The sequence below is a fragment of the Alligator mississippiensis genome, chromosome 3 (assembly GCF_030867095.1).
Source record: "Alligator mississippiensis isolate rAllMis1 chromosome 3, rAllMis1, whole genome shotgun sequence".
NCBI lineage: Eukaryota > Metazoa > Chordata > Crocodylia > Alligatoridae > Alligator > Alligator mississippiensis.
This window is the reverse complement of record NC_081826.1, coordinates 113,638,039-113,661,087: the sequence shown is the minus strand read 5'-3', so window position 1 is coordinate 113,661,087 and position 23,049 is coordinate 113,638,039. Positions and strand designations below refer to the sequence as shown.

The following is a 23,049-nucleotide window of genomic DNA, read 5'->3' as shown; positions in this document are numbered from 1 at the left end:
GCAAAGGACAGAATGGCTTCTGTTGTTAGCCTCTCTTGCACAAGTGCTCTTCTCTTATTCTCCCTAAAAGGTAGCTGGTATGCAGACTTTGGTAGTGATGCACAGAAAAAAAGAAGAGTTGCATCTACTGTGTCCCTAAGAATTGTTTTGGGGTCTCTGTTTCTTTTAATGTTCAGTAATATAGATATGTTGGATTGAGGGGTAACCCATCACTATTAATGAATCATTGACCTCATTCCCAAGTTGCCTGAAGTACAGCTCTCCCTTGTGGAAGTAATTTGGTCTTTGAAGTACTTTCCAGAGCTGTCAACTAAAGTTCCACAGTTCCCAGAGGAAATAATAAGCCAAGAGTGTGCACACACTGAAAAAGTAGTGTCTAAAATGAACTGTTCCTATAGGAGCCTGGCAGTCTGCTTCTCTGTGGAATTCAGCTTGTTTATATAATCTTATCTGGCTAAGCTTTGGTATTTCGTCTGGCAGGCAGTTCCTATGAAAAGCAGCTGTCCAAGCAATGGGAGTGGTGCTCCTGGTGTTTTTTCAGAAGGTCTATAATTTCTTGTTTCATGTCAATTAAAGGAATACAATACTTTTTTGGCTAAAACAAGATGCTTTAAGCAGTTTTCTTCCTCTTTTATAAATAGCTGCTTAAATATGCTCCACTGTGATGCATTTATTTATTTTTTTGTGAATTGACTACATGATTCCAGTGGAGCATTCACAATGGCCACTATGAAGGGAAATATTTATATTCAGTCAGCACAAGTGCCTGAGGCCACCTATAACTTTGTTAGGGAGTAGCTGATGATTGCCATGAGTATTTGCCTGCTTGTTGTGTTCTGGGCTGGTCCAAAAGTATATTTTTAGCTTAGTTTTTGACCACGTCTGGAGACTGTGCCAGAAAAGATTTCTGTAGTTGGAAGTGAGAACACACTGTTTTACCAGGTTTTGGTATTGTTGGACAAAAAGGAGGGAATTCCACCAATCTAAACAAAATCAGTGTAGTCATGAACCTAAAGAAAAGTACTCTTCAAGGATGGTGTCATCTCTACTACTAATAAAGTGATTGGGAAGGGAGTTGTTTTGATGAGAGCTCACCATAAAAATTGCATCTGTTTTATTAGTGAAGGCACAATCATAAATCTGATTTCTGACCTAGAAGGTTTATCAGCATTTTTTCTCAAAAATCTCACTATACGTGAATGCATTTTTTGCTAATAATGGTTGGTGGCCACAGAACTTCAAGTGGGTACTTTTAATGTGTAACATTGCTTTGGGGTGTCTTGCAGGACAAAATTGATAAGTTTGGGATTCTTCCCCCATGCCTATTATAAATATATGTATACCTGCTGAATTTTAAAAGGTTAATGGGAAGTTAATTGTCAGCACAGGTCAAGTCCTGCTTGAGTCTACTGTAGTCCAGTGATCAGCTATCATCCCTATGTTTTATGCATGCAAAAGCTCCATGTAGCATCCTTTCAACACCCCTCTCCAATAAGGAGGATCAGCATACAATGCTCAGATGTGAACAGAGTAGTATGAATAACATCAGTCACACTTTATATTTAGTTTAATTCACACTGGCCTCCTTCAGAGTTTACATTTTTCTTATGTAGTGTGAAATACAGGACCATTGAGGAGGTGTTCTTTGCATGACCATTCTGTGCAAATGTTTGTGCAGTCTTTGTCCCACAGAGGGATGACTTCTGTTCTGCAGCAGAACAACTTGCTGTGATGTCGAATTTTACCCAGTTGCCTCACGGACTACTGTAAGCTCCCCAGAGTAACTGTTGATCTCTGTTAGGAAAAATGGAGTTACTGCCTGAAACTTTTTATGGTGAGGAAACTCACTACTATTTGCTACTGTATCATAAACACATACCAATATAATCTGTGTGGTTGACATAGACAATTTGTAATTCAGTCTGGCAAATACCAACTGAACAGCTTATTGCTGAAATTCAGTAATAAGCCACAGTTTGATAGAGTTGCAAACTTGGAGAGAACTTGTTTAGCTAATAAATTTTTTCTCCACTTCTAGCCTCACCACAGTTTTTCTTTGACATTCTGCATGTGACTTATGTTTTCCATGGTTCTGTTGTCATGGAAACTGCTGATATAAACGTTCAGCACAGCTATTTCCCTGCAGGATAAAGCAGAGGCAGAAACTATAAAACACATAATTATATTCCTGTAAAAAAGAAAAATTGCCCGAGTAACTGTGTTTGAGTTAGCAGGTTCTCCCAGACCACATGCCAGCAACAATTATACATCATCATGTAGCATATATCTTTATTTTAATTCCTTAATACTTTCTTTGCTTCTTCTGTCTCCAAAGCCAGGTAGTTGCCTCACTTATGGATGTAAAAAAAATAACATTCATTAATGTTCAAAGTTTTAAACATGTGGGCCTCCTATCACGCCATTCTCATTTAACATAAGGACTAATACTGCAGGACTGGCCAATGCCAGAAACTTATGCTTGACTTTGTTAAAAACTGAAAATCCCAGTTTAGTGAGATATAGGATTTGTTTCTAGACTTGGTTCCTAACGAAAAAGAATTTTCTTAAAAAATACCAGTATAGCACAAAAGATGGCTGTGATGTGCCCCTCACTCATGTCTAATGCATATTTGAAGGAAAAGTAGTACCAGCTCTATGGGAAGGGCAGGGGCAGATCCAGAGGGGTGGGAGGGTGGCAGGGCCATGCCCCTCTTTTTGGCAATTCAAGGCATGTCAGCACAGCTCCTGGGGGGAGTGCTGCATGTGCCATGAGCTCTAAGCTCACCAGCTGGTTCGTGACCACAGCCCCTGCTTTCACCCAGCTCCAGAGGGTGAGCAACGATACTGTTTGCCTTTCCTGCCCACCCCCTGCTGAATTCAGCATCAGGGGAAAAGGGGATGAGCAGCAGCTGCACTCAGCCCCTGAACTCCACAGTTTTATGAAAGCCAGGGCTGAGCTTTGCTGCCACTTGTTCCTACTGCTGAATTTGGCAAGAGGCAAGGGGAGGAGATGGGGAAGGGCAAATGGCAGTAGCAGGCAGCACTCGCCACTTGGGCTGCAGAAACAGACTCAGGGCAGACCCCATGCTGACTAGCTGGTGAGCTCAGGCCTCACAGCACATGGGGAACTCTGGCTGGAGCAGAGCGGGATGAGGCCACACACCCCTTGGGCAGCCTGGCATGTGCCAATGAGCTCTCTTCACTCTGCATGTGCCACACGGCTGAAGGGGGTATGGCCACACACACACCCTGCCAGGATCCTGGATCCACCTATGGTTGAGGATAGTTGTTTTGAAGCTGTTCAGATGTTGGCATGCTAGGAATGGAGTACTGAGCTGAGTGCAGGTGAGAAGGTCAGGAGAGCAAAAACAAAGATGTTTTGTCTTGTTTTCCCCTCATACCCAGTGGTTGCAGAACTAAATAAGGTTGCTGTTACAGGTTACCTTTAAAACAGTGACAGCACAAGGCTGGGGCCTAGAGCAGAGCTGTGATCTGCTCCCTGCATGCCCCTGCCCACAAAACCAGTGCCTGTCACAGGGATGTGTGGTGAGCAGATTGCAGCCCTGTCTTGTCCCACAGCCCCATGCTGTCACCACCCCACGATCACAGCCCTGGCTGTGCCCGCCTGTCCTGCTAGTGGATTCCACTCCCTGCCCACTTGTGGCCCCATCCCATCCACTGACCCGAGCATGCCCTGCCCACGGGGGTCCGCCCACCCACTCCATCTGGTACCCCTAGCAATGGGTACAGGGCAGACAGGTCAAGGTGCCTGGGCAGCAGAGCTGGGGTCCAGTGGCAGGGCACACAAGTCCCAGGTGGTGGGGTTTGCTGGGAGGCTGAGTCTGGTCACCAGGCTGCCCTCACCACACAGTCCAGCCCCATAGACTACAAATCCCAGCATGCTGTGTGTGCCATGTGGCACTTCCGCACCCAGGGGCAGTGGGACCAGCCGCAAATGCCATGGCCCAGGCTGTTCCCCAGGTCTGGGCTAGGTGGGGCTGAGGTACCTGCCCCAGACTGGATAAAATAATGCTGTAGGCCTGATTTGGCCCAGGGGCCACATTTTGCCCACCCCTCGGTTAAGGCTTAATGCAGTCTCAGATCTGCACAACTGTAACTTGCCACTAGACGGCCTGGCAGGCACAGCCATGGGCAGGTGCCAGGACTCCTCTGGGGTGGGAGCAGGGTGGGGAGAGTGGCAAGTAGCTTGGCATGCTGCGGCTTCCCTCACTCCGCTGCCAGCAGGAGCCAACTGGAGCTGTGGGCAGAAGGGGAAAAGTCTGGGGGGGAGCAGATACCTGAAGCGAACCAGCAGGAGGGTGAAATACTGGGAAGTAGAGAGAAAGCAGTGAATAAAAGAATAAAAATAAACATTAAGGGACCAAAGTCTTGCACATGTTTTCACTAAATTGGGATTGGGCTGGCAGGGAGTTGTGTTAGTACTTGCACTAAGGCAGAGCTGAGACCAAGCGAGCTCACTGCATGCCACACCAGGGCAGAGCTGAGACCCCGCTGAGAACGAAGTCATTCTCTTCACAGAAGGAGGTAATAATATTGCTGGTCCTGTTTGCATGGGGGTGCTAGAGAAAGCAGCAAACTGGTGAGCTGCACCTGGGTGCTTGGAGTGGTCAGTGTGCTGAGGTCACACCTCCTGGGGCAGGGGTGTTGGCTCCCTTTCTTCCCTCCCACCCCCGCAGTAGAGTTCAGGAAGGTGGAAAACTTGCCCACAGAGCAAAGGAATTGGAAGGCCTGGGAATGGTGCATCTTGGGATCCTAGAAGAATGACAACAGATCTTTTTATCTCCCCAGAGCAGACTAACAATACCCTAGGTAAAGCTGATCAAAGATAACCTTCACTTGAAGTGGCATAACTTTAAAACGCTTAGAGGGTACTCATTAAAAGGTGTTAACCCATTCTGAGTGAATGCTCCCATTTTAGGTTATTCTGTGGTTTAAAAGTTACCTGTAAAACTACTTTTAAATAATTTCAGACACCATGACTACATAAGTTTGAAGTGGTTCTGCTACTGTGTTTCTCTTCTTTACTTATGACATTTAACACTATCTTAGGAGCTATCTCGTACATTATTACTAAAACCAACCCAGGTGCTACCTAGTCACCCACCTGTTGCTATGATAATGTAAAGAAAACTAAGGTCCCTGCTTCTTTTGCAGTATTTTACTCACTTGTTCATTTAGAGTGTCCCTTTATTAAGAATTTTAAAAAGCACAAGAAATTATATCATTTGTGATGCCTGGGTGCTTTAAGGGACTGAGTAGAGGGTTAAAAAGCATTTCATTTTTACCTAATAAATGTTTGCTTTTCAAGCTAGGGCTTGGTATTGAAATTCCATGCTGGTGACTCATTCTAGCTCAGATTTCCTCAATTTACAAGCAAAATAATTTGCCACCAGCCATCTCTATGACCTGAGTCAGCCTGGCTTCTTTTGGGCTTGTGAATCCTTCCCCCCCTCCCACCGCAATGGAATTTAGTTAACAATGCTATTGGCAAGGGAACCAGAGTAGCAACTAATTCCTGTTGCCATAGATTTGGTGTATTCTTTCTGTCAGTAAAATAAAGCAGCTGTGACTCGAAATGCAGGGAGCTGGCTCATGGGCAGATTTGTTGAATAAAAAGGTGCTGTCTTTACCCAGTCATCATCCTGGCTGTGGCACATTTTTTTCCAGAAATGTTTCAGACTATTGTGCTTGGATCACTTTAACATTTCCATACCTGGCCATGCACACCACATAATTGGGGATGGAGGAATTTGTCAGTCAGTGGGTTAGCTCTGGAAGTAGTCCTGATGCCATAGCATAATAAATAGCAAAGCAACTGGACAGGGCTGGCCTGGAACATGGCTTGGCTTGGCTTGGCTTTGAAGGACCTGGCGAAAAAAAATAAATGAGGCAGACATTAATTTAAACATAACAGATCTGTCCAAGAGGTACCTCTGGCACTGTGGGGTGTCTTCCCTAAGATAAGCCCCTGTGTAGGCCCTTTGTACTAGCATAGTTGATGCAAATGGACTGTGGGTTAAGAGAATTCTTCAAAACCCCCAAAAGACCATAGTTAAAAGAAAAAACTCTAGTTAGATGCATAGACGAGGTATTTGTCATTTATGTAAGCCATTCTGAGTCTTTCTGGATAGGGCAGTATATAACTTTTGATGATGATGATAAATATATGTTCTCTACCCAAAAACCTAAGCACTTCTCTTCCTTAAGTTCCTTTAACAATTGGGTAATTTATATAACCTAAATAAAGTAATCCTAATACCCTTCACTTTCTAGTTATTCATCACATACATCTTTATAATATGTAATCATTTTTTTCAAACATAAGATAATCAAATCCATTTAGGGTTTCTGTAGAAAATCTGGTTCTAAATTTGCTTTTGCTAAGACTTTGGGTTTGGATAAAGCCCAGCAGACAACCATAGCACCAGTCTTCAAGTTCACATTGATAGATGCAAGCTAGAGGGAAAGAACAAAAGTGATACTCATCTGAAATATTAGTGCTTCCCTATTTTAGTATTTTATCTTTAGAGAATTGTGTCTTCCAACACTAGAATTAATTAACACTTTATTAGTGCTTTCATGAGAAATAGCAGTCCACTTCAACTGCTGATAAAAATCTCTGTGATGTTGCATTATTCTAAAATATGCCATATTTTTGGTGTAGACTATGGTGAGAGGACAATATGCCATATTTCTGTTGTAGACTAGGATGAAAATACTTGATACCCTAATTTTAGGACTGCTTGAGCATTTTTGAATACACATCATCACAATGACTCCACATATGTAATACATAACTGAATCAACAAACATTTTCATGCATCTCTGCTGGTCACATTTTCTTAAAATATATACCCAGGATACTGCCGCTGCTGCTGCAAAATAAAAAAAAAAAAAACGAACAGCACTTATTCCAGGTACTAGCATAAATGTTTAAATCTATATCTGGGACATAAAAGTTTGCGGTAGACTCTGCACACACAGCTGTATTTGAAAGGCACACGCACAATTCGAGAGAGATCAACAGTTGAAAATACAGTGCAGTAGTGAACATCAGAGTTGCAACTACACCTAGTCACAGGCTGTACAATAAATGATTGGTTTGGAAATCTAAAGTGAATCTTGCAAAATGGGAATCTTGCTATTGGAAACATTAATCATCTAGTCAATTAAATAATGGGCATGACAGCCAGCACCTACCCGAACCTTTAACTGTATCAGTATTTTTTTTTGTATACTGGGATTTGTTGTTCATTGAACCAGACTTGCTAGGAAGTAACATGCTTCAGATCTATAGTCTACAGAACTTACTATATCAATACCCCTTTCTTTTCCAGATGAAGCGGACTATGGTAACTTTGGGACCAATACGCTATCCCGGAAAAAGAAAGCTCTTGTGGCCCTCCGTAATGACAACCTTCGGAGACGCCCCCATCTTAATATCAGTATGCCTCATGACTTTAGACCAGTGTCTTCCATCATTGATGTTGACATTCTTCCTGAAACACACAGAAGAGTGAGATTGTATCGACATGGATGTGAGAAACCACTAGGCTTTTACATTCGCGATGGGACCAGCGTTCGAGTAACTCCTCACGGACTGGAAAAAGTCCCAGGTATTTTCATCTCTCGTATGGTTCCTGGCGGCTTGGCAGAGAGCACCGGGTTGCTGGCTGTTAATGATGAAGTCCTGGAAGTTAATGGAATTGAAGTAGCTGGGAAAACTCTTGACCAAGTTACAGACATGATGATCGCCAACAGCCACAATCTTATTATCACTGTCAAGCCAGCAAACCAAAGGAACAATATTATCAGAAGCAGTAGGATGTCTGGCAGCTCGGGCCAGTCTACGGATAGCACGGCTAGTCATCACAGCTTGCCTTCCTCCCATGTTCTGCAGAACTTCCACCCGGATGAAATGGAGAGTGACGAGGAGGCTGACATTGTCATTGAGGGTGGCCTGGAGCCACAGCACATTCCCAAGTTGCACAGCCTGCCGTCTAGTAGCCTCTCCCGCATCAATGGCAGCAGTCTCAGCCACAGACTTCAGAGGGACCTAGTACTCAACAACAGTTCCGGCCGGGAAAGCAATGGCAACATCCATAAAATACTAAGTTCCTTAAAAACTGATCCCCGACATAGTTTGGTTATCCCCAGAGGAGGCATTGAGGAGGATGGAACTGTGATTACGCTTTAGTGGCAGTTCTTGTACTATGTGTTCTTAGTCTTAAGTGCCAATTGGAACAAATCTTGACTCTTGCAACGTGTGATGCACAGAACAAAAGAGAACCTATGTTCTCATAGACCTCATGGGTGCAACAAATGTTGCTTTCTTGGAAATATGGCTTCTGAGATTAGACATAAATCTGCTGTGTATTGCAAATTCTTGAGATGCAGCATGAATGTGGTTCATCCTGCATCTAAGGTGAGAATGAAAATTATTTTTAATTCCATAAATCTGAGAAATCCTGTATACTAGGAAATGGCAGAGCTGCACAATTGAGTTAGCATGTCTGCTACGTAAGTGGGTGTCTTTCTAATTTGTTTGTATACAAATTAGATCTTGATAGTTGTAACAAACCTATTTGGGGTCTCTTTGAATTGGTCATAGAGTAAAACATCAATCTCCTTTCTTTTTAAAGGATTAATTAACCAGCAGCTGATACAGCAGCTTACATACAGATTTTTCTGTTAACTCATTGTGCAGAATATTGGCCACGTTTTGTCTAAGCCAAGCAAGCTCTGTATAAAGTAGTATTTTCCCAGTGTGGTGGTTGCCAGGTTTGGGAAATGCTGCAGTTACTCTTTCCAAATAAATTCTGACCAAATGAGATTTATATATTTTTAAAGTCTTAAGTGAGAAGGGAAAAGAAGGATGTTGATGCTGTTATTCCTTTTAGATCAGCACCACCTGCTGGTCAGTGTCAGTACTGTGTGAGTTATAAACTTTATTTTTTACATTTGATTTACCAATTGTGGAAAGGAAAATAGATTACCTAGAGGGTTTTTAACTGACTTCTTTTTCTTTGCATTCTTTTTCTTTTTTTAAATATTTATTAGACAAATTTACCAGATTATGGTTTCCATCATCTTCATTGTTGGGTAAACAATTACTGTTAATTTAAGGGACATAAGCAGGAAGGCAGCAAAAATACAAGACACGGGTTAAGACCATGACCTATACTGCATAACTGACAAAGCATCTCACTATTCTGGTGGGGGGGAAACCAGAATCCACAAAGTCTTTAGCTACAAAAGACCGGCTATGTTACATTTAAGCAGTATTGACTAACATTCTAGGCTAACTCTGAATAAGTTGCTCAGACCCCTTCAGTTGTCATCAAGCATCAGGGAGGGGGCTGAAATGTCTGGTACAAAGCTTTTTAGGAATTTAAAATACAGCTTATGTCGTAGGTTACTAAAAAATCTTTATTTGATACTGCTTACACTACCAACTTTAAGACCATAACTGGACCAGTTACACAAAAGAAAACCCATTTACTTCCAGTTCAGTTTTTTTCTTTGCTACAGAAAATACCATGAGGTGTTAAAATGGTCTAATCTAAAATGTTTTGTAATATCCAACAGTTTAAGGAACAAAATATAAATGTTGTACAATGTATTTTTCTACTTCTACCTTGTGTGTCATTTTCTTTTGGTTTTTTTTTAACTTTGTAGCGTGGATTAAAGCTTTTTCTTTTTAAATGTAGTGAAATGGATTTTTTTTTACTTGATTATACTGCTTTGATTGAAACATTTGGAACACTTTGTTTTAAAAGATGACTTCAGTTTTGGAGTTAGAGGAAAGATGTATGTGGATTAATTTCCTGTTACTAATTTAAAATACATATGAGCAACAGTTAGATAAGCTTTGGGACATTGAACTAAATCTGTGCATTTATTTTTGGTCTTATTTATTAATATTTTTTCATTTGCTGTTTTAGGCACCATAAGCAAATTTGCTCAGGCTTAGCAAGAGTGAAATATCAGTCTTGTTACTTCATCTTACAACAACTTTATTTGTATCCTTCCAAAAGTAGTTATTTTTATGTGATGGATGTTGGTGCAGCACCTAATTACTTACTGTGCCATTACCTGCTTCAGTCAATCAGACCGGTTATCAATAAAAGTAGTGTTATTTGAAGGTCTACTGTGCTTTTATAAGTAAGTAGATTTCTGGCTGGCTGAAGTTTTGCACCCATCTATCCTCCCCTTTTACATCTTTCAGTAGAAATAGCTGATTTTTGTATTATTATTATTCACATCTAAACAGAATTCTAGTTTAGTATCCTCATAGCCAGAAGGTTCCCCCCAACCTCCAACCTAAATTTGCTCTGCTGCAGTTTGCTCCTAGTCTTGTCCCCTACAGCCACATATCCCTCCTGTCTTCTCTTTTGAAGACTAAATCCTACTTCTTTTAGTCCTTCCTTGTAAGACGTTTCCAGGCATCTACAACCATTTTTGTCACCCTGCACCAGAATCTTTCCAATCTGTCCATGTATTTCTTGAAGTGCGGAGCCCAAAACCGGACACAGTAGCCCAGGTCAGACCACACCAGTGCTGAACAGACTGGAAGAATCACTCTGTTGATTTACACAAGACACTCCTGTTAATATAACCCAGGTATGCTTTTGGCCATGCAAGATGAATTAATTCTGAGTAGAAGAAAACACTGCTGCGACTGGAGAAAGCAGGCAGGCCAAGACTAGCAACTTTTAGGTTGAAAAACACCAAGTTGCTTTCTGGCAGAAGAGGACTTTGTTCTCTCTCAGCAATAGCTGCCTCAGTCAGTCACTCTTATTTTTAAATACTAAATCCTCCTTCAAAGAAATGTCATTAAATTGGACATATAAGAAGCCAGACTCACTCATAGATTTCATAGACATTAGGGACTGAAAGGGACCTCGTGAGATAATAGAGTCCAGGCCTTCTACCGTAGGCAGGAAGTCTGCTGGGGTCAAATGATCCCAGCAAGATAAACATCCAAATGTCTTTTGAATGAATCCAGAGTAGGTGCTTGCACCACCTCTGGGGGGAATTTGTTCCAGACCCTGGACACACGAACTGTAAAGACTTTTTCTTATGCCCAGTCTAAATCGGCCTTCCAGGAGTTTGTGACCATTAGACCTTGTTATCCCTTGGGGAGCCCTGGTGAACAACTGTTCTCCCAGGTCCTGATGCACACCCCCTTATATACTTGTAGGCTGCCACCAAGTCCCCCCAGAGCCTTCTCTTCTCCAAGTTGAAGAGTCCCATGTCCCTCAGCCTCTCCTCGTAAGGTTTGCCCTCTTGGCCTTTGATCATACAGGTGACTCTCCTTTGGACTCTCAAGGTTATCCATGTCCCAACTGAAGTGGGGGGCCCAAAACTTGACGCAGTACTCTAGCTGCGGCCTCACTAAGGCCGAGTAAAGTGGGAGGATGACATCCCTGGTTTTGCTCAAGATGCATTGGTGGATGCATGCTAATGTTTGATTTGCTTTGCCAGCCGCAGCATCGCATTGGTGGCTCATGTTCATCTTGTGGTCAGTCAAGACCCCCAAGTCTCATGGTGCTAGTAAGCGTAGCACTGCTGAGTCTATAAGTATGCTGCTGGTTCTTCCTCCCAAGGTGGAGCACCCTGCACTTCTCTATGTTGAAGGCCATTAGGTTTTGGTCTGCCCACCTTGCAAGTGTGTCCAGGTCAGCCTGTATCCCCAGATACAGATAGATATATGACAACCTAGTCTCCTTTGTCCAGGCACTGTGTCACCTGGTCACAGAAGGAAATGAGGTTGGTCAGGCAAGACCTGCCAGTAACAAAGCCATGCTGGCTGGCATTGAGAAGGCTGCCCCCTGTTGCTGATAGATCCCTTGATGATTTTCTCCAAGACCTTTCCAGGGATGGATGTCAGACTGATTGGCTTGTAATTCTCTGGATCTTCCTTCCTTCCTTCCTTTCTTTCTTGAAGATTGGGATCACTTTGGCTCTTTTCCAGTCTTCCGGAACTTCACCCGAGCACCAAGAATTTTCAAATATCTTTGCCATAGGATGTGCTATGATGTCTGTCAGCTCCTTCAAGACTCTCGGGTACATTCAATCCAGGCCCACAGACTTATGGATGTCTAGCTTCTTGAGGTGTTCTCTCACCTGTTCTGTGTCAATTGGGGGGCCCATCTCCCACTCCCTGGGTGTTTTGTGTCCTGTCTGACAGCAATACCCCCTTGGGCGAGTGGAAATGGAAGTCATATCAATTTAGCTGAAAGCTACACACAGATGCAAAGTCGCAGCCTAGGTTACTTTGCTGTGGGACAGAATTAAGGATTTAAGAGTTGAATTCATCATTCCCACTTTGACTTTGAGTTCACAGTCAAGAAAGATGATCAGCTTGAAACTTAAAAAAAAAAAAATTAAATTAGTTTCAGGCACTACTGTCCAGAGTATTGCTACTGGTTTTTGTCATGTTTTAGTTATTCTCATATTTCAGTGCAGCTTTCCTCACCCTTGGTGCTCTGGAACAGTTGCAGTTAAATGAAAATTTATCTACATGCATGCACAAGGGAAAGTCTGGAATGCAAAGTGCTGGCCTGAATCAGTAAAGAAGGAAAAAGGAGAAGGGGAACTTCTGTTTCTCAGTTAGAGAAAACTTAGTTACTGTTAAAAACTGTAACAACTCTAGAAAGCAGCAGCTCTTTCTAAGGTAAACTTGAACTCTGTGGCTGCTTTGGCTGGGAGATACCTAAGGAAAACTTGATGTTAATGCTTCCCCAATCAGGCTGGTAAGCTGATTTGACATGACCTTCAGCAGCTGTGGCCCTGCTGATTTAGGTTCTAGTGCCACAGCAGAGAGCTGTGTGCGCGCATTTTAAAAGAATCTCATTCTCAGTGCTTGCAGTGGTGGGGTTTTTTTGTTTGGTTTTTATTCAGTAGTATACACTTTACTGTGCTATACTGGTAATGAATGAGAATTTTGAAGGTGCTTCCCTGAGCAATTCTCTAACAGCTGCTGGGGGTTGGGATAAAACCTGCCTGCCTCTGATGCATTCTTCCATCCAGGCACCGGGTGCAGGCAGGCATTGGATGGATGAGATGCATGCATGTATGCACCCACCCAATGCCTGCCTGCATGTATCTGCTATTCGTTTCAGGCTAGGGTTGCCAACTCTGAATCTATTCCGGGAGGTTTCCGAAATGGCAACATGCCGGTGGCGCGCAATGCAAATGTGCCTTCATATCTGGTGTATCAGTTTCAGATTATGGTGCGCAGACTTTACATCAGGAAGGCAGATGCACATTTTAAAGACCCAGTGGACTACTGTATAAATCAGATTTAACATGTAATATTTATTTTAATGAATGCCCCATCATTTATCTCCCGGGGTGACTCCCAGCATCTTCTGGAGATCTAGATGTGATTCCTGGAGACTCCAGGGCAAACCTGGAGGGTCAGCGACCCTATTTCAGGTACTACTGAATCTGCACCCCTTCTGATCCTCGCTGCCACACAACTGCATTGACACAGACCTGCATTTTGTATATTGGCTTCTAGTCCAGCCTGGAGAACGCACCAGCAGGCTCTTCCTATGCCTGAAGAAGGGTGTTTGTGCCCGAAAGAACAATTTGCCCAAGTATTTAGTTGGTTTAATTAATACAAGACATCACACCTACCCGAAGAACCCTGTCTGCATGTATCTGCTACATCAGCACACCCCCCGCCTACCTCCATCCATGCATGCTGGAGCCCCCACGTGCCACAACAGCGCCCGCCCTCCTTTCCAAGGGCGGGTGGGCTTCGCCCCGGCTACGGCGCATGCGCTGCCTCCTCCGCGCTTCGCGTGGAGTTTGACCCTCGGCGGCTCCTGTAAACTAGCAGTCTCGCCTATTTTGCCCACGTGACCGGGAAGGCGCGTGACGGGCGCGGCGGGATGGAGGCGGCGGAGTCGCCGGGCGCTAGCGTGAGTGGAGATAGTGGCAATGTGTCACAGAGCCAGAGCAGCGCCTCGGAGCTTGGGGACGAAGGGGATGCAGCGGAGCTGCTGCTGAGCCGCGCTGCTGCCGCCTACGCCGCCTACCTGCTCCCGGCCGGCGCCGCCTGCTGCGCGCAGGTGAGAGTCCGGGCGCGGCCGCCGACTGTCCCCTGCTCACTGCCGTAGCGGCGACAGTGGCCCGCAGGGTACCCACCGCTACAACTGCTCTCGCTGCCCCGGGCGGCGGTGTGCTTCGACCCGGCCGGAGGCCTGTGAGTCGGGCACGGAGGGGTTAAGGGATCTGGCTTTTTGGGGGCTGCGGGCGACGTCATAGAGAGCAGAACCGGGGGTGGGGGGCCTGAGCCCGGGTAGCCATTGAGGGGGGAGTGACGTCACTGCCAGTGCTAGGTTAACCCATTTCTGTCCCTGCAGGTGGAACTTCTGGACAAGAGCCTGGAAGACTTGCTGACGCGGGTGGACGAGTTCGTGGGGATGTTGGACATGGTAGGTGCTGCGGGGCGCTCAGCCTGACCTTGTGTGGGGAGGGAGGGAGAGGATGTGGCCTGAGCACACCCAGCTACACTGGTCAGGGAGGAGCGGGGCTGGAAGGGCCCCAGGAGCTCCTAGTCCAGCCTGGCTGCAGACAGGCTCCTTCCCTGGGCACTGCCCTGCCAGCTTCATCTCATCGGCCCTTGGAAACGGAGAGTCCAGACGGGGCTCCCCTGCCCGGACACTCTTCTAGGCAGCAAAGAAAAGCACCACATTTACTCAGGTCCAAGTCAACCCTGATTTGAATATGAGGGAAGGGGGTATAACACCCCCCCCCACACACACACACACACACACATACACACACACTGCTGTGCAGGAACGGCCTTGAGGTTTGGGAGTTTGGCAGTGGGGGAGGGTGGCCACATTAAGGGCACTTATGTGTGTGATGGAGCTCTGCTCTGGTGCATGCTAGTCAGCAGGCATTGGAGCAGATTCAGTCTAGTTTGCTGGCACGTGCTTATTAGCATGCTCCAGCAGCCTCCATGTCACATGTATTCAGTGTCCCCATGTTTCAAGATGGCAGCGGGGGCGTTTGAACTAAAGTGAACAAACCCCCACTTCTATTTTGAAGCACAGGATCCTGAGTGTGCGTGACGCTGCAGGCACATCAATTAGAGCAGCTCTCAGAACTGCTCTAATTAAAGCACACACCCCCCACCCTAAAGCACAAGTATAGACACTCTAATTGCCACCCCTTCCCAGATGCCAAATTTCCCAATCCAGGAGGAGCCCAGTGGGCCAAATGACATTTTAGCTCACATATGCCGCAGATACTTAAACACACTGTACAGCCCTGGGACAAGAGGCCTTCTCTCAGAAGCAAGGTGACGTCAGTTGACACCCTTGGTGCCTCGGTTTGTCCAGTCTATAAAATAACCATCATCTCAACTTTTGTTAAGTCCTTTGTCATCTTTGAATATGAAGTTCTGCCTTCTAGTTCTCCTCCTTGTTCCTCTGTTCCATTTGAAATGCTTAAAATGTAAATCCAGCCTACGTTTGTATGCACCTGTAATGAATAGCACTGGTGTGTTTACAGCTGTCAAGTTCTAGTGGCTTTACTAGATTTCATTGATTTTAGTATTGGAATATTCTAAAGTTATCCACGGGTTTAGTCATAGCATTCACTTGACATCACAATTTTGAATTTGAATTTTTGTTTTGAATTTTCTTTAGATTCGCAACGATTCCTCCCAAGTTGTTCATGAAAGCGTACCTCAGATTCATATGAAAGCAACAGAAATGAGACAGATCTATAGCAAGATTGACAAACTAGAGGTAATTATATTTGCTGCCTCTGATGCTTACAGTCCTGTTCTTCAAGGGACACCGGCAATAGGATTTTAATTGGGTTTTTTCCCTTTAGAATTCCAAACTTCCTTTTTAAGCTTCAAAAAGTTTCCTGCAGTGACTCTTACCAAAGTACTGAACATCTTATTTCACTGTCTTTCTAGTTTCTTAGGGTGTGCCTTGTGTCAGTCAGAGCACTAGGTGTTTGCTGATATGTATATAGTTTTTAAGAATATAATATTAATATGTATATAGTCTTTAATATATATATATAGTTTTTAAGAATCCAGCAATATGTATGTATACCAGTCGCTAGTATTTTACTGTTGCTTTACACTAAATGTCAGAACTGCAGGAAGTGTGTACAGACCTGAAACCAAACAAAAAAAAGTACCAGTTTTGTTCTAGTTTCTTAGCATCCCTATGTTCAAATACAGGGTTTTCTTTTTTTTTTTTTTTTAGGATAGGAAAGTGGGGAGCTGTTAACTGACTGCCAACAGCAAGTACAAAAATGTGTAGGAACAGAAAAATGTTTCATTTACCTCAACCCATAACAGTTTTTTAATGTATCACTTCTATACTTTCTCCTACATTTTTACCTTATCAAGGGTTACTTTTATTATGCTTGGTTAATTTAGTTAATTGGCAGTCACAATAGCATTTTTACTGAGGATTGTATATAACACCAGGTTTTGAAATACTGCCTATGCGCGAGAAGGAAATATATGGATGGCTAAGGTATTAAATGAATTTCAAATAGAGATGCAGATAAACTTCCATGCAGACAGAGTTGTGGATTAGAAGCTTCTCATACTATCAGCATGGAAGAGCACGAGAAGAGTAGAAGAAAAGGGTAATAGAGATTGCAGGGGGAGAAATGGACTAATTCAATAAGCTGTTTTACAACCTAAACAAGTAATTCAAAATTGGAATGGGTAAGGAGTAACTGAAGTTGTTTGACATTTGGATGATATGGTACATGTGAATAGGCAAGTAATGGTGCATTGCATATTATGGAACAAAGGAACAGGGAAACATGAGAGAACGTTGTTGACATTTTTTAGCTAAATGGAAGGATAAATGATATGGAGCAGCAGTGCTTATCAGCAGTATTGCAAAAATGGTAAGGGACCTATTTTCTGCTAGCTTAATGTCATCCTTGACACTGATCCTCTTCTGACTGCAAATAAGAGAGAAATTGGAATGAAACAGGAGAAAATGGAAAATGTGCTTGATCATCATCTTATCATTGAATTTCAAAAAGTATTCTCCTCACTAACAAGGGGAGCTACAAAGGAAAAAGGTTAGTGTAGGAGATAGATGTCTTGAAAGTTGGATGAACTGTTCCACAGAACAGGAAAGATTGCTGATCCCAATTGCCATAAATTGGTAGATGTGGTAGAAAAATACAGCTGTACATGTATTCAGGTATACTAGATAAACTCCTTTTCAGTTGCAATGGGAAGCATGTACCTCAGTTATTAAGTGAGAGGTTTACTTTAGGAAAGGCTCTGTAAGCCAAATCTTGGACATTTGCAGAACCCATATTTCTGGCATCCCCAAATGAGACACACACCTTAGTTTTTGGAAAGCAGAACATAGAAAAAAAATATTTTTCAGTCATGGCTTTGTCATGGAAAGGCAGTGCTGCAAAATGGCTGTCAGCTTGTTTCTGGGACAGCAAGCAGGAGAGGGAAAGTCTAGTGTTAACCCTTTCACAACTGTTCTCAAATGGTCAACAGTTTTGGGCAGATCAGGTTGCTTGCTGCCTTGAGTAAACCTCGCAGCCATCTTTCAGCACTGTTTCTCCATGCTTCCATTCCAGCAAAGAAAAATCAGCTTCTCTAGTTAAGGCATACACCCCAGCTTTGGAAGGCTGATTTTTGGGGGGAAAGGTGTGGTATGCAAGTAAATGCAGCGTGTCAGCTACTACAGTGACAGTTCTCAATGTAATAAATGTGGTTTCAAATGTCTTTTTTTTCAGTGTCGCTATAGTGATTTTACCAGTATAAGATACAAAGGGACAGAATGATTCAAACTGTCTGTTTTATTGTTACATTGGAAGCACACATTAAGCCTCAGTTTCCTGGTACATGTTAAACCATTAAGCAACAGATGACTCTAAGCCCATGTATTTCTGAAATCTGCAAAACTGGCAGCAAGGATTTTTGTCCTCTCCTTCCTATAATTGTCGAGAAATTGAATCCTATCCCAGTTTCCACATAACATGAACTTTTTCAGGATTCTACCTGGAAAATGCTTTTACATGTTGTTAATATAGATATTTCCTTTTTGTTTCGTTTTGTTTTGTTTTACCCAACTTAGGCCTTTGTAAAAATGGTTGGAAATAATGTGGCTGGAATGGAGGAACGAGTCGCAAAGGCAGAAACAGATCTGGGCACCTTTCCAAACACCTTTAAAAAAATCTTGCACACAATCAGTGTCCCGTCATTTCTTAATGTAAGTATTCCTCTCTGGCTGTAAGTGGGTGCGTCTACACGTGGCTGATACACAGCACCTTTGTTACTGCACCTCATTTAGTACTTCCTTTTGGAAGTACTAAAAGATGACACAATAACGACCCATACTGTCATGCCAGCCATGCAGTTATTTTTGACCGTTATGTTGCTGCAGCAACGTGCTATAACGAGGGAGCATGTTTCTGCAGTGACATACCAGCAGCATCACGGTTTTTGCTAAGGGACACTACGGCGCTGTAGCATATTGCTATAGTGCCATAGTGTCTTGTGTAGATGTACCCAGAGTGGTTTAAACTACTTACCTGGAATGGCAGACTTGGGTGCTGTTGCTTAGATCTGACTTTGAAGTGGAAGCTTCAAGCTTGGCTTTCTGTCTAAGCAAAATTTTAGAGCAGAGTAGTAAAATCATATTTTTTGTTGAGTTCATGCTCTTAGAGAACTTCCTTTTCATGCCTCCATATGAACACCCTGCAAACCAAGCACCAAAAGTGCAAACCTTCATTAAAATATCACTAACTTCCAGCAAAATGCAAAGCAGGTAGGAAGAGCCTGCACAGACTAAAAAATGATCTTGCAAAGTGCTGCCTCCAATCTAAGGGCCTCAGAGGAATAAAGAGAAGGGGAAAAAAAGTCACATTTCCCAAACCATTTAAAGGTAAGGATGTTATTTTTACATGACATCCTAAAGTTGCCTTGTTTCTTTCAAAGGAAAATAGCATTTAATCTGGTAGAAAGTTAATTTTGTGGCAGTCCTTGGTTTTGCTGTCTTGATAGTTGTAGCATTGTAGTGAACCTGAGTGTAATAACAGGAAACATATCTTCATTTGTGTTTGAGGAAATGAATCTCCATATTTTAGCCAATCGATTTAAACATTTAAAATAAAATTACTTAAGCTCTTGGCCCACCTGTGACTTGTTTTTTCAAAAGTTAACTAAAAGTTTAGGTTTACAATAATTTGACAAGTGAAATGGGTTTTTTTTCCATATTAAAAAATGGAGGTTTTTAAATCCAAGTACACAGAGGGCATTACACTTATCTTGAGCTTCATCCTTGGAGAAAACAGCTTTGCTCTATCTGAAAAATTTGGTTTACAACAAGTTAAATGTTTGAAAAGCCTTACAGCATGGGTGTTCACTAATTTTTTTTTGCAGTGACATGCCATTTTTCAGGCCTTCAGATCTGTGTATGTATCCAGAAACTAAGGGGAAACTAAACATTCTCCTCATATTTCTTAATATGTAAGCCATTCGGTACAGCACTGTCCAGTTGCATTTTCCAAAGAAGTTCATAGGCTACCTTTAGATGATATAGTCCAACTGGAATAGCAATTCTATTTTTGCTTTAATTATTATGTGCTTTGGAATTGTACTTTAAAATATCCCATGCACTTGATCAAGAAGTTCAATGAAAGAAGCATCGTTTTTGGAATATAAAATGAGAAAATTCTTCCTTCCACCTGCTTGTTTTACTTTGGTGCCTTTGTTAATTAAGGGTAGTTCTCATGTTAGCCAGTAACATATGCAAGTGTTTTAGGTTTCCATATGCACTGAAGGTAGATATAATAAATATACAATGGAATTTTTTCTTCCTGTAAATTTTGCAGTTTGAGAGAGAAGTTGTGTCATTTGTGAAAGTGAATACAGGCAAGGTTTAGTGCTTGATTCAACTTTAGCCTGCATGAATGGGGAACACATTTGTATTTTTATGTTTATTCATGGCTGCCTGTTCAGTTACCTAAGTTAAGTGAAAAGGTAAATAAAAGGAAGTTGTAAAGAGGTTATTAAAGTGAGCAGCAAAGTTAAAATAGTGACTGAGGTATGACAGCATCAGAGGAGAAGAACGATTGAGCCATCAGTGGGGATTTTTTTTGATTGGCTGAAGTTTAGCTAGCATGTTTTCTGCTTTAACATGAGCCTAAATTCAAAGAATATTCTAAATATTTAGAAAGGCTTGACTGCAGAAAAAGGAGGGGTTGGGGTAAATTCAAGAGAGGCTGCTTAGATGGAGTCACTAATAGGTTGGGAACTAATAGGTTGAGACAGGTTAGGAAGCCTAACTCAGACCAGGGGGAACATGCTGCAGGTAGTGTAGGCTGTTCTCCCCAACCCAGCCAGGGAAGAAGCCAGACATGCCTGAACTACAGCTAGAAAGATTAATCTCTGGTAACAAAGTATACATGCAAGACAAGTTGTTCTTGTTCTTAGCATTGGCCCCATGTGTTTTATTATGAAACTTTTTTGCACCTGTTTGATCGACTGCTGTCATGAATCCAAGAAGAGAAACTTTTGGAGAATCCTAATTCAACAGGTAGTCATGATTGATACTCTGAGGTCCAGGTCTAAGAGTTAGTGAACTAAATAATTCCACACCATGATCTGGTGAATGACCCAGGTATCAAACCTCTTGGGGTGTGTGTGGTGACAAGTTTGCAGTACAGTTAGCTCTGTAAGAGGTGTAATTCATAAAAAGGGTAGAAATAAAATGTTTTACCTAAATTACAGAAATCGTCTTCCTCACGGCAACCTCAGACCCTGTATGAACCTCCAGCCCTTTTCAAGACTGAAGACTACTTTACTTGTCTCAGTGAACCACCTTATTCTTGAGACTGCTTTAGGGTTGACATGAATCCTCAAGAAGAAAAAATGCCAAGTGAACAAATGAAGTGCAAGCCACAAAGCTGCTGCATTTCTGTGCATATCATTGGATTACTGCCTTTCTGATTTTGTGCCACTGTCCTCAGACAGTATTATAAGCAGATTGGTTATTTTGTGTACTATATATATGCATTGATTTCAGAAGTCTTCCTAAAACAGAGCTATAAACTTTCAGGTGTTGAAATTGTTAGATGTGTGGGGGAAAAGAATGAGTAAAGACACACACTCCTGCAAAGGGTTTTGCATTTTTAACCCTTCTCTACAAACATGGATAAAATAGGAAATACACTGGTTTGTACTGTTAATACTTTAGATTCCATGCTGCTGTCATTCTTACATCTGTCCCACAAGGTTTCTTTTTTAAGCAGCCATGTGGTAATTGAGGAAAGAGAAGCACAAAAGCAATGTCTTGAGTCCTCTTCTCCACAACAACTGGGGAAGAAATGTACTGTATTAAATATACATAGGAGTAAGAGCTCCAATTGTTTTCTAACCTAACTCAGGCAGACTCTGCAGAGGAAAAACAGTAAATGAGATTGTTGTAGAATGTCAAGTTTGATGATCTAAACTTGAACATTCTCTTTGGTACTTATCTACAACCATCACTTTTGTAAATAACTGCCAAAATTATATATATGAGATTACCAAAGCTCTTGTAATTTAATGGATTTAATTAAAGTTTAAATACTTTACTTTTATGGATTTTTCTAAATATGGTTATGACCACATCAGTTTTACAAAGATGTATACAACAGACAGCATACTTAGTTTTTTTGTCGGGGTAGGAAGAGGTGAACTGATTAAGGACTTGAGATCTTATGCAATTAGAACTTAGAAGTGAAGCTGAGGAGGACTGGTCAGTATTTAGATAAGAGAAGTCCAAGAATATTTGAGTGCTGCTGTTCATGGTAAGTAATTAGGGGATATGCCTTCCTCTTAGCTGGTAATGTCCACACTGTAGGTCTTAACTCATCAGGCATTTTGTTAAACTGTAATTCAGCTCTGGAAGGTGAGTTTTATCCACAGTATTAGCATTGTCATATTTGATCTCTCATGGACTTCCAGACCATGTTTCTAAGTAAGTTATTTCTTTCCCTAGCCATTGTCCTGGAAACTCCCCCTAGGACAGCGATTCTCAACCAAGGTGTGGCAGGGATATTAGGTGTGCAAGCACCTACATGTAATTCACAAGATAAACCCAGAGATTTCAAATAGAAACCCATAATGTCAAGAACATTCTGACCTGTTGTGGTCTTTCTGAGTTTTTTGCAACAGAAAAATTGCTCTATTATTTTTCTGGAGTCAAGAAACTTGTGAAATCTAAGAGCTAAAATTTTCTAAAGGGGGTTTTGAGTCTAACAAGGTTTGCTTTGAGTGTAAAAAGGTTGAGAACCACTGCCCTAGAAACTGAAAGTTAATTTTTTTCTTCTGCTTCATACATTATCACTAGTAGGAGTGTCTAAACAAAGTATTAATGTCACTTTAGTAAGAGGAAACTGGAAAAGCTCCATGGGCTTGTGTGAAGGAAAGGGTAGCTATGTTTCCCACCCTTCCAAGAGGAGGAGTGAGGGACAACACTGGTTAACTGTCACTAACTTTCCTCTGTTGTCGGGAGATGCACAGGCAAAGGCTCAGTGGAATTATAGATGTATAGTATGTTTATCTGCCACTTCACCTCTCTGGGGCAAGGTCCTAAATTGTTGCTTCAGCCCACCTAAAATCAGGACAGTGTGGCATCCTTCCTTCTCTGTACATCAAAATTCTTCCAGGTCTGACTGCCAAGCAAGGTAGCACAGACACTCGCAAAACTTCTGCCTAGAACTGTAAAAAAGCAGGGCTGGAGGGGAGCTCAGGATGTCATCCAGTCCTGCCCTCTGCTCAAGGCAGAAGCATATGTGTTTAAACCATTTCAGACATGTTCACGTTGCAGGAATGTATAAAACTGCCTTAAAGCACTGAAAAATTAGGCACCTAATTCCTGTTGAAATTGTCAGTGCTACCGTGCAACAAGTAGTTTCCTTATGCAGGAGAAGTCAAATCAAATCCCACACCTCCGCCTAAGCTCACTCTTCTATTTCCCCACCAGCTCAAGAGAAGAAAAGTGTGCT

General features: G+C 42.5%; 2 protein-coding genes and 1 long non-coding RNA gene across 4 annotated transcripts in view; 2 read left to right on the top strand and 1 right to left on the bottom strand.

Moving 5' to 3' along the window:
* PARD6G (par-6 family cell polarity regulator gamma) overlaps window positions 1–9,726 on the top strand; it is a 98,595-nt gene extending 88,869 nt beyond the window's left edge. Inside the window, exon 3 of the mRNA XM_019490490.2 lies at window positions 7,359–9,726. Coding sequence (XP_019346035.1) covers window positions 7,359–8,218 — 860 coding nt within the window. The 3' untranslated portion in view covers window positions 8,219–9,726. The remainder of the gene's footprint in view (window positions 1–7,358) is intronic.
* Window positions 1,550–20,789, bottom strand: LOC132249353 (uncharacterized). 2 transcript variants are annotated; one of them, XR_009460791.1, is made up of 3 exons: window positions 18,589–20,789; window positions 5,735–5,888; window positions 1,550–1,794 (listed from the first exon to the last, which is right to left on the bottom strand). It is a non-coding gene; the product is annotated as an uncharacterized LOC132249353 (long non-coding RNA). The 2 variants fall into 2 exon arrangements; XR_009460790.1 differs by lacking the exon at window positions 18,589–20,789 and adding an exon at window positions 13,721–13,813.
* On the top strand, window positions 13,865–21,633 carry BLOC1S4 (biogenesis of lysosomal organelles complex 1 subunit 4). The gene is made up of 5 exons (XM_006272090.4): window positions 13,865–14,105; window positions 14,400–14,471; window positions 15,693–15,794; window positions 18,132–18,266; window positions 20,789–21,633. The coding sequence occupies exons 1-5, from the start codon at window positions 13,926–13,928 to the stop codon at window positions 20,888–20,890; spliced, it is 591 nt and encodes a 196-aa protein (XP_006272152.1). The 5' UTR covers window positions 13,865–13,925; the 3' UTR covers window positions 20,891–21,633.
* Window positions 21,634–23,049: the final 1,416 nt, after the last annotated feature.

Coding starts and splice junctions, on each gene's coding strand:
- BLOC1S4 (XM_006272090.4), top strand. CDS start 13,926: ATGGAGGCGGCGGAGTCGCCGGGCGCTAGCGTGAGTGGAGATAGTGGC. Junction 15,795..18,131: donor GCAAGATTGACAAACTAGAG/GTAATTATATTT, acceptor TACCCAACTTAG/GCCTTTGTAAAAATGGTTGG. Junction 18,267..20,788: donor GTGTCCCGTCATTTCTTAAT/GTAAGTATTCCT, acceptor CCTAAATTACAG/AAATCGTCTTCCTCACGGCA.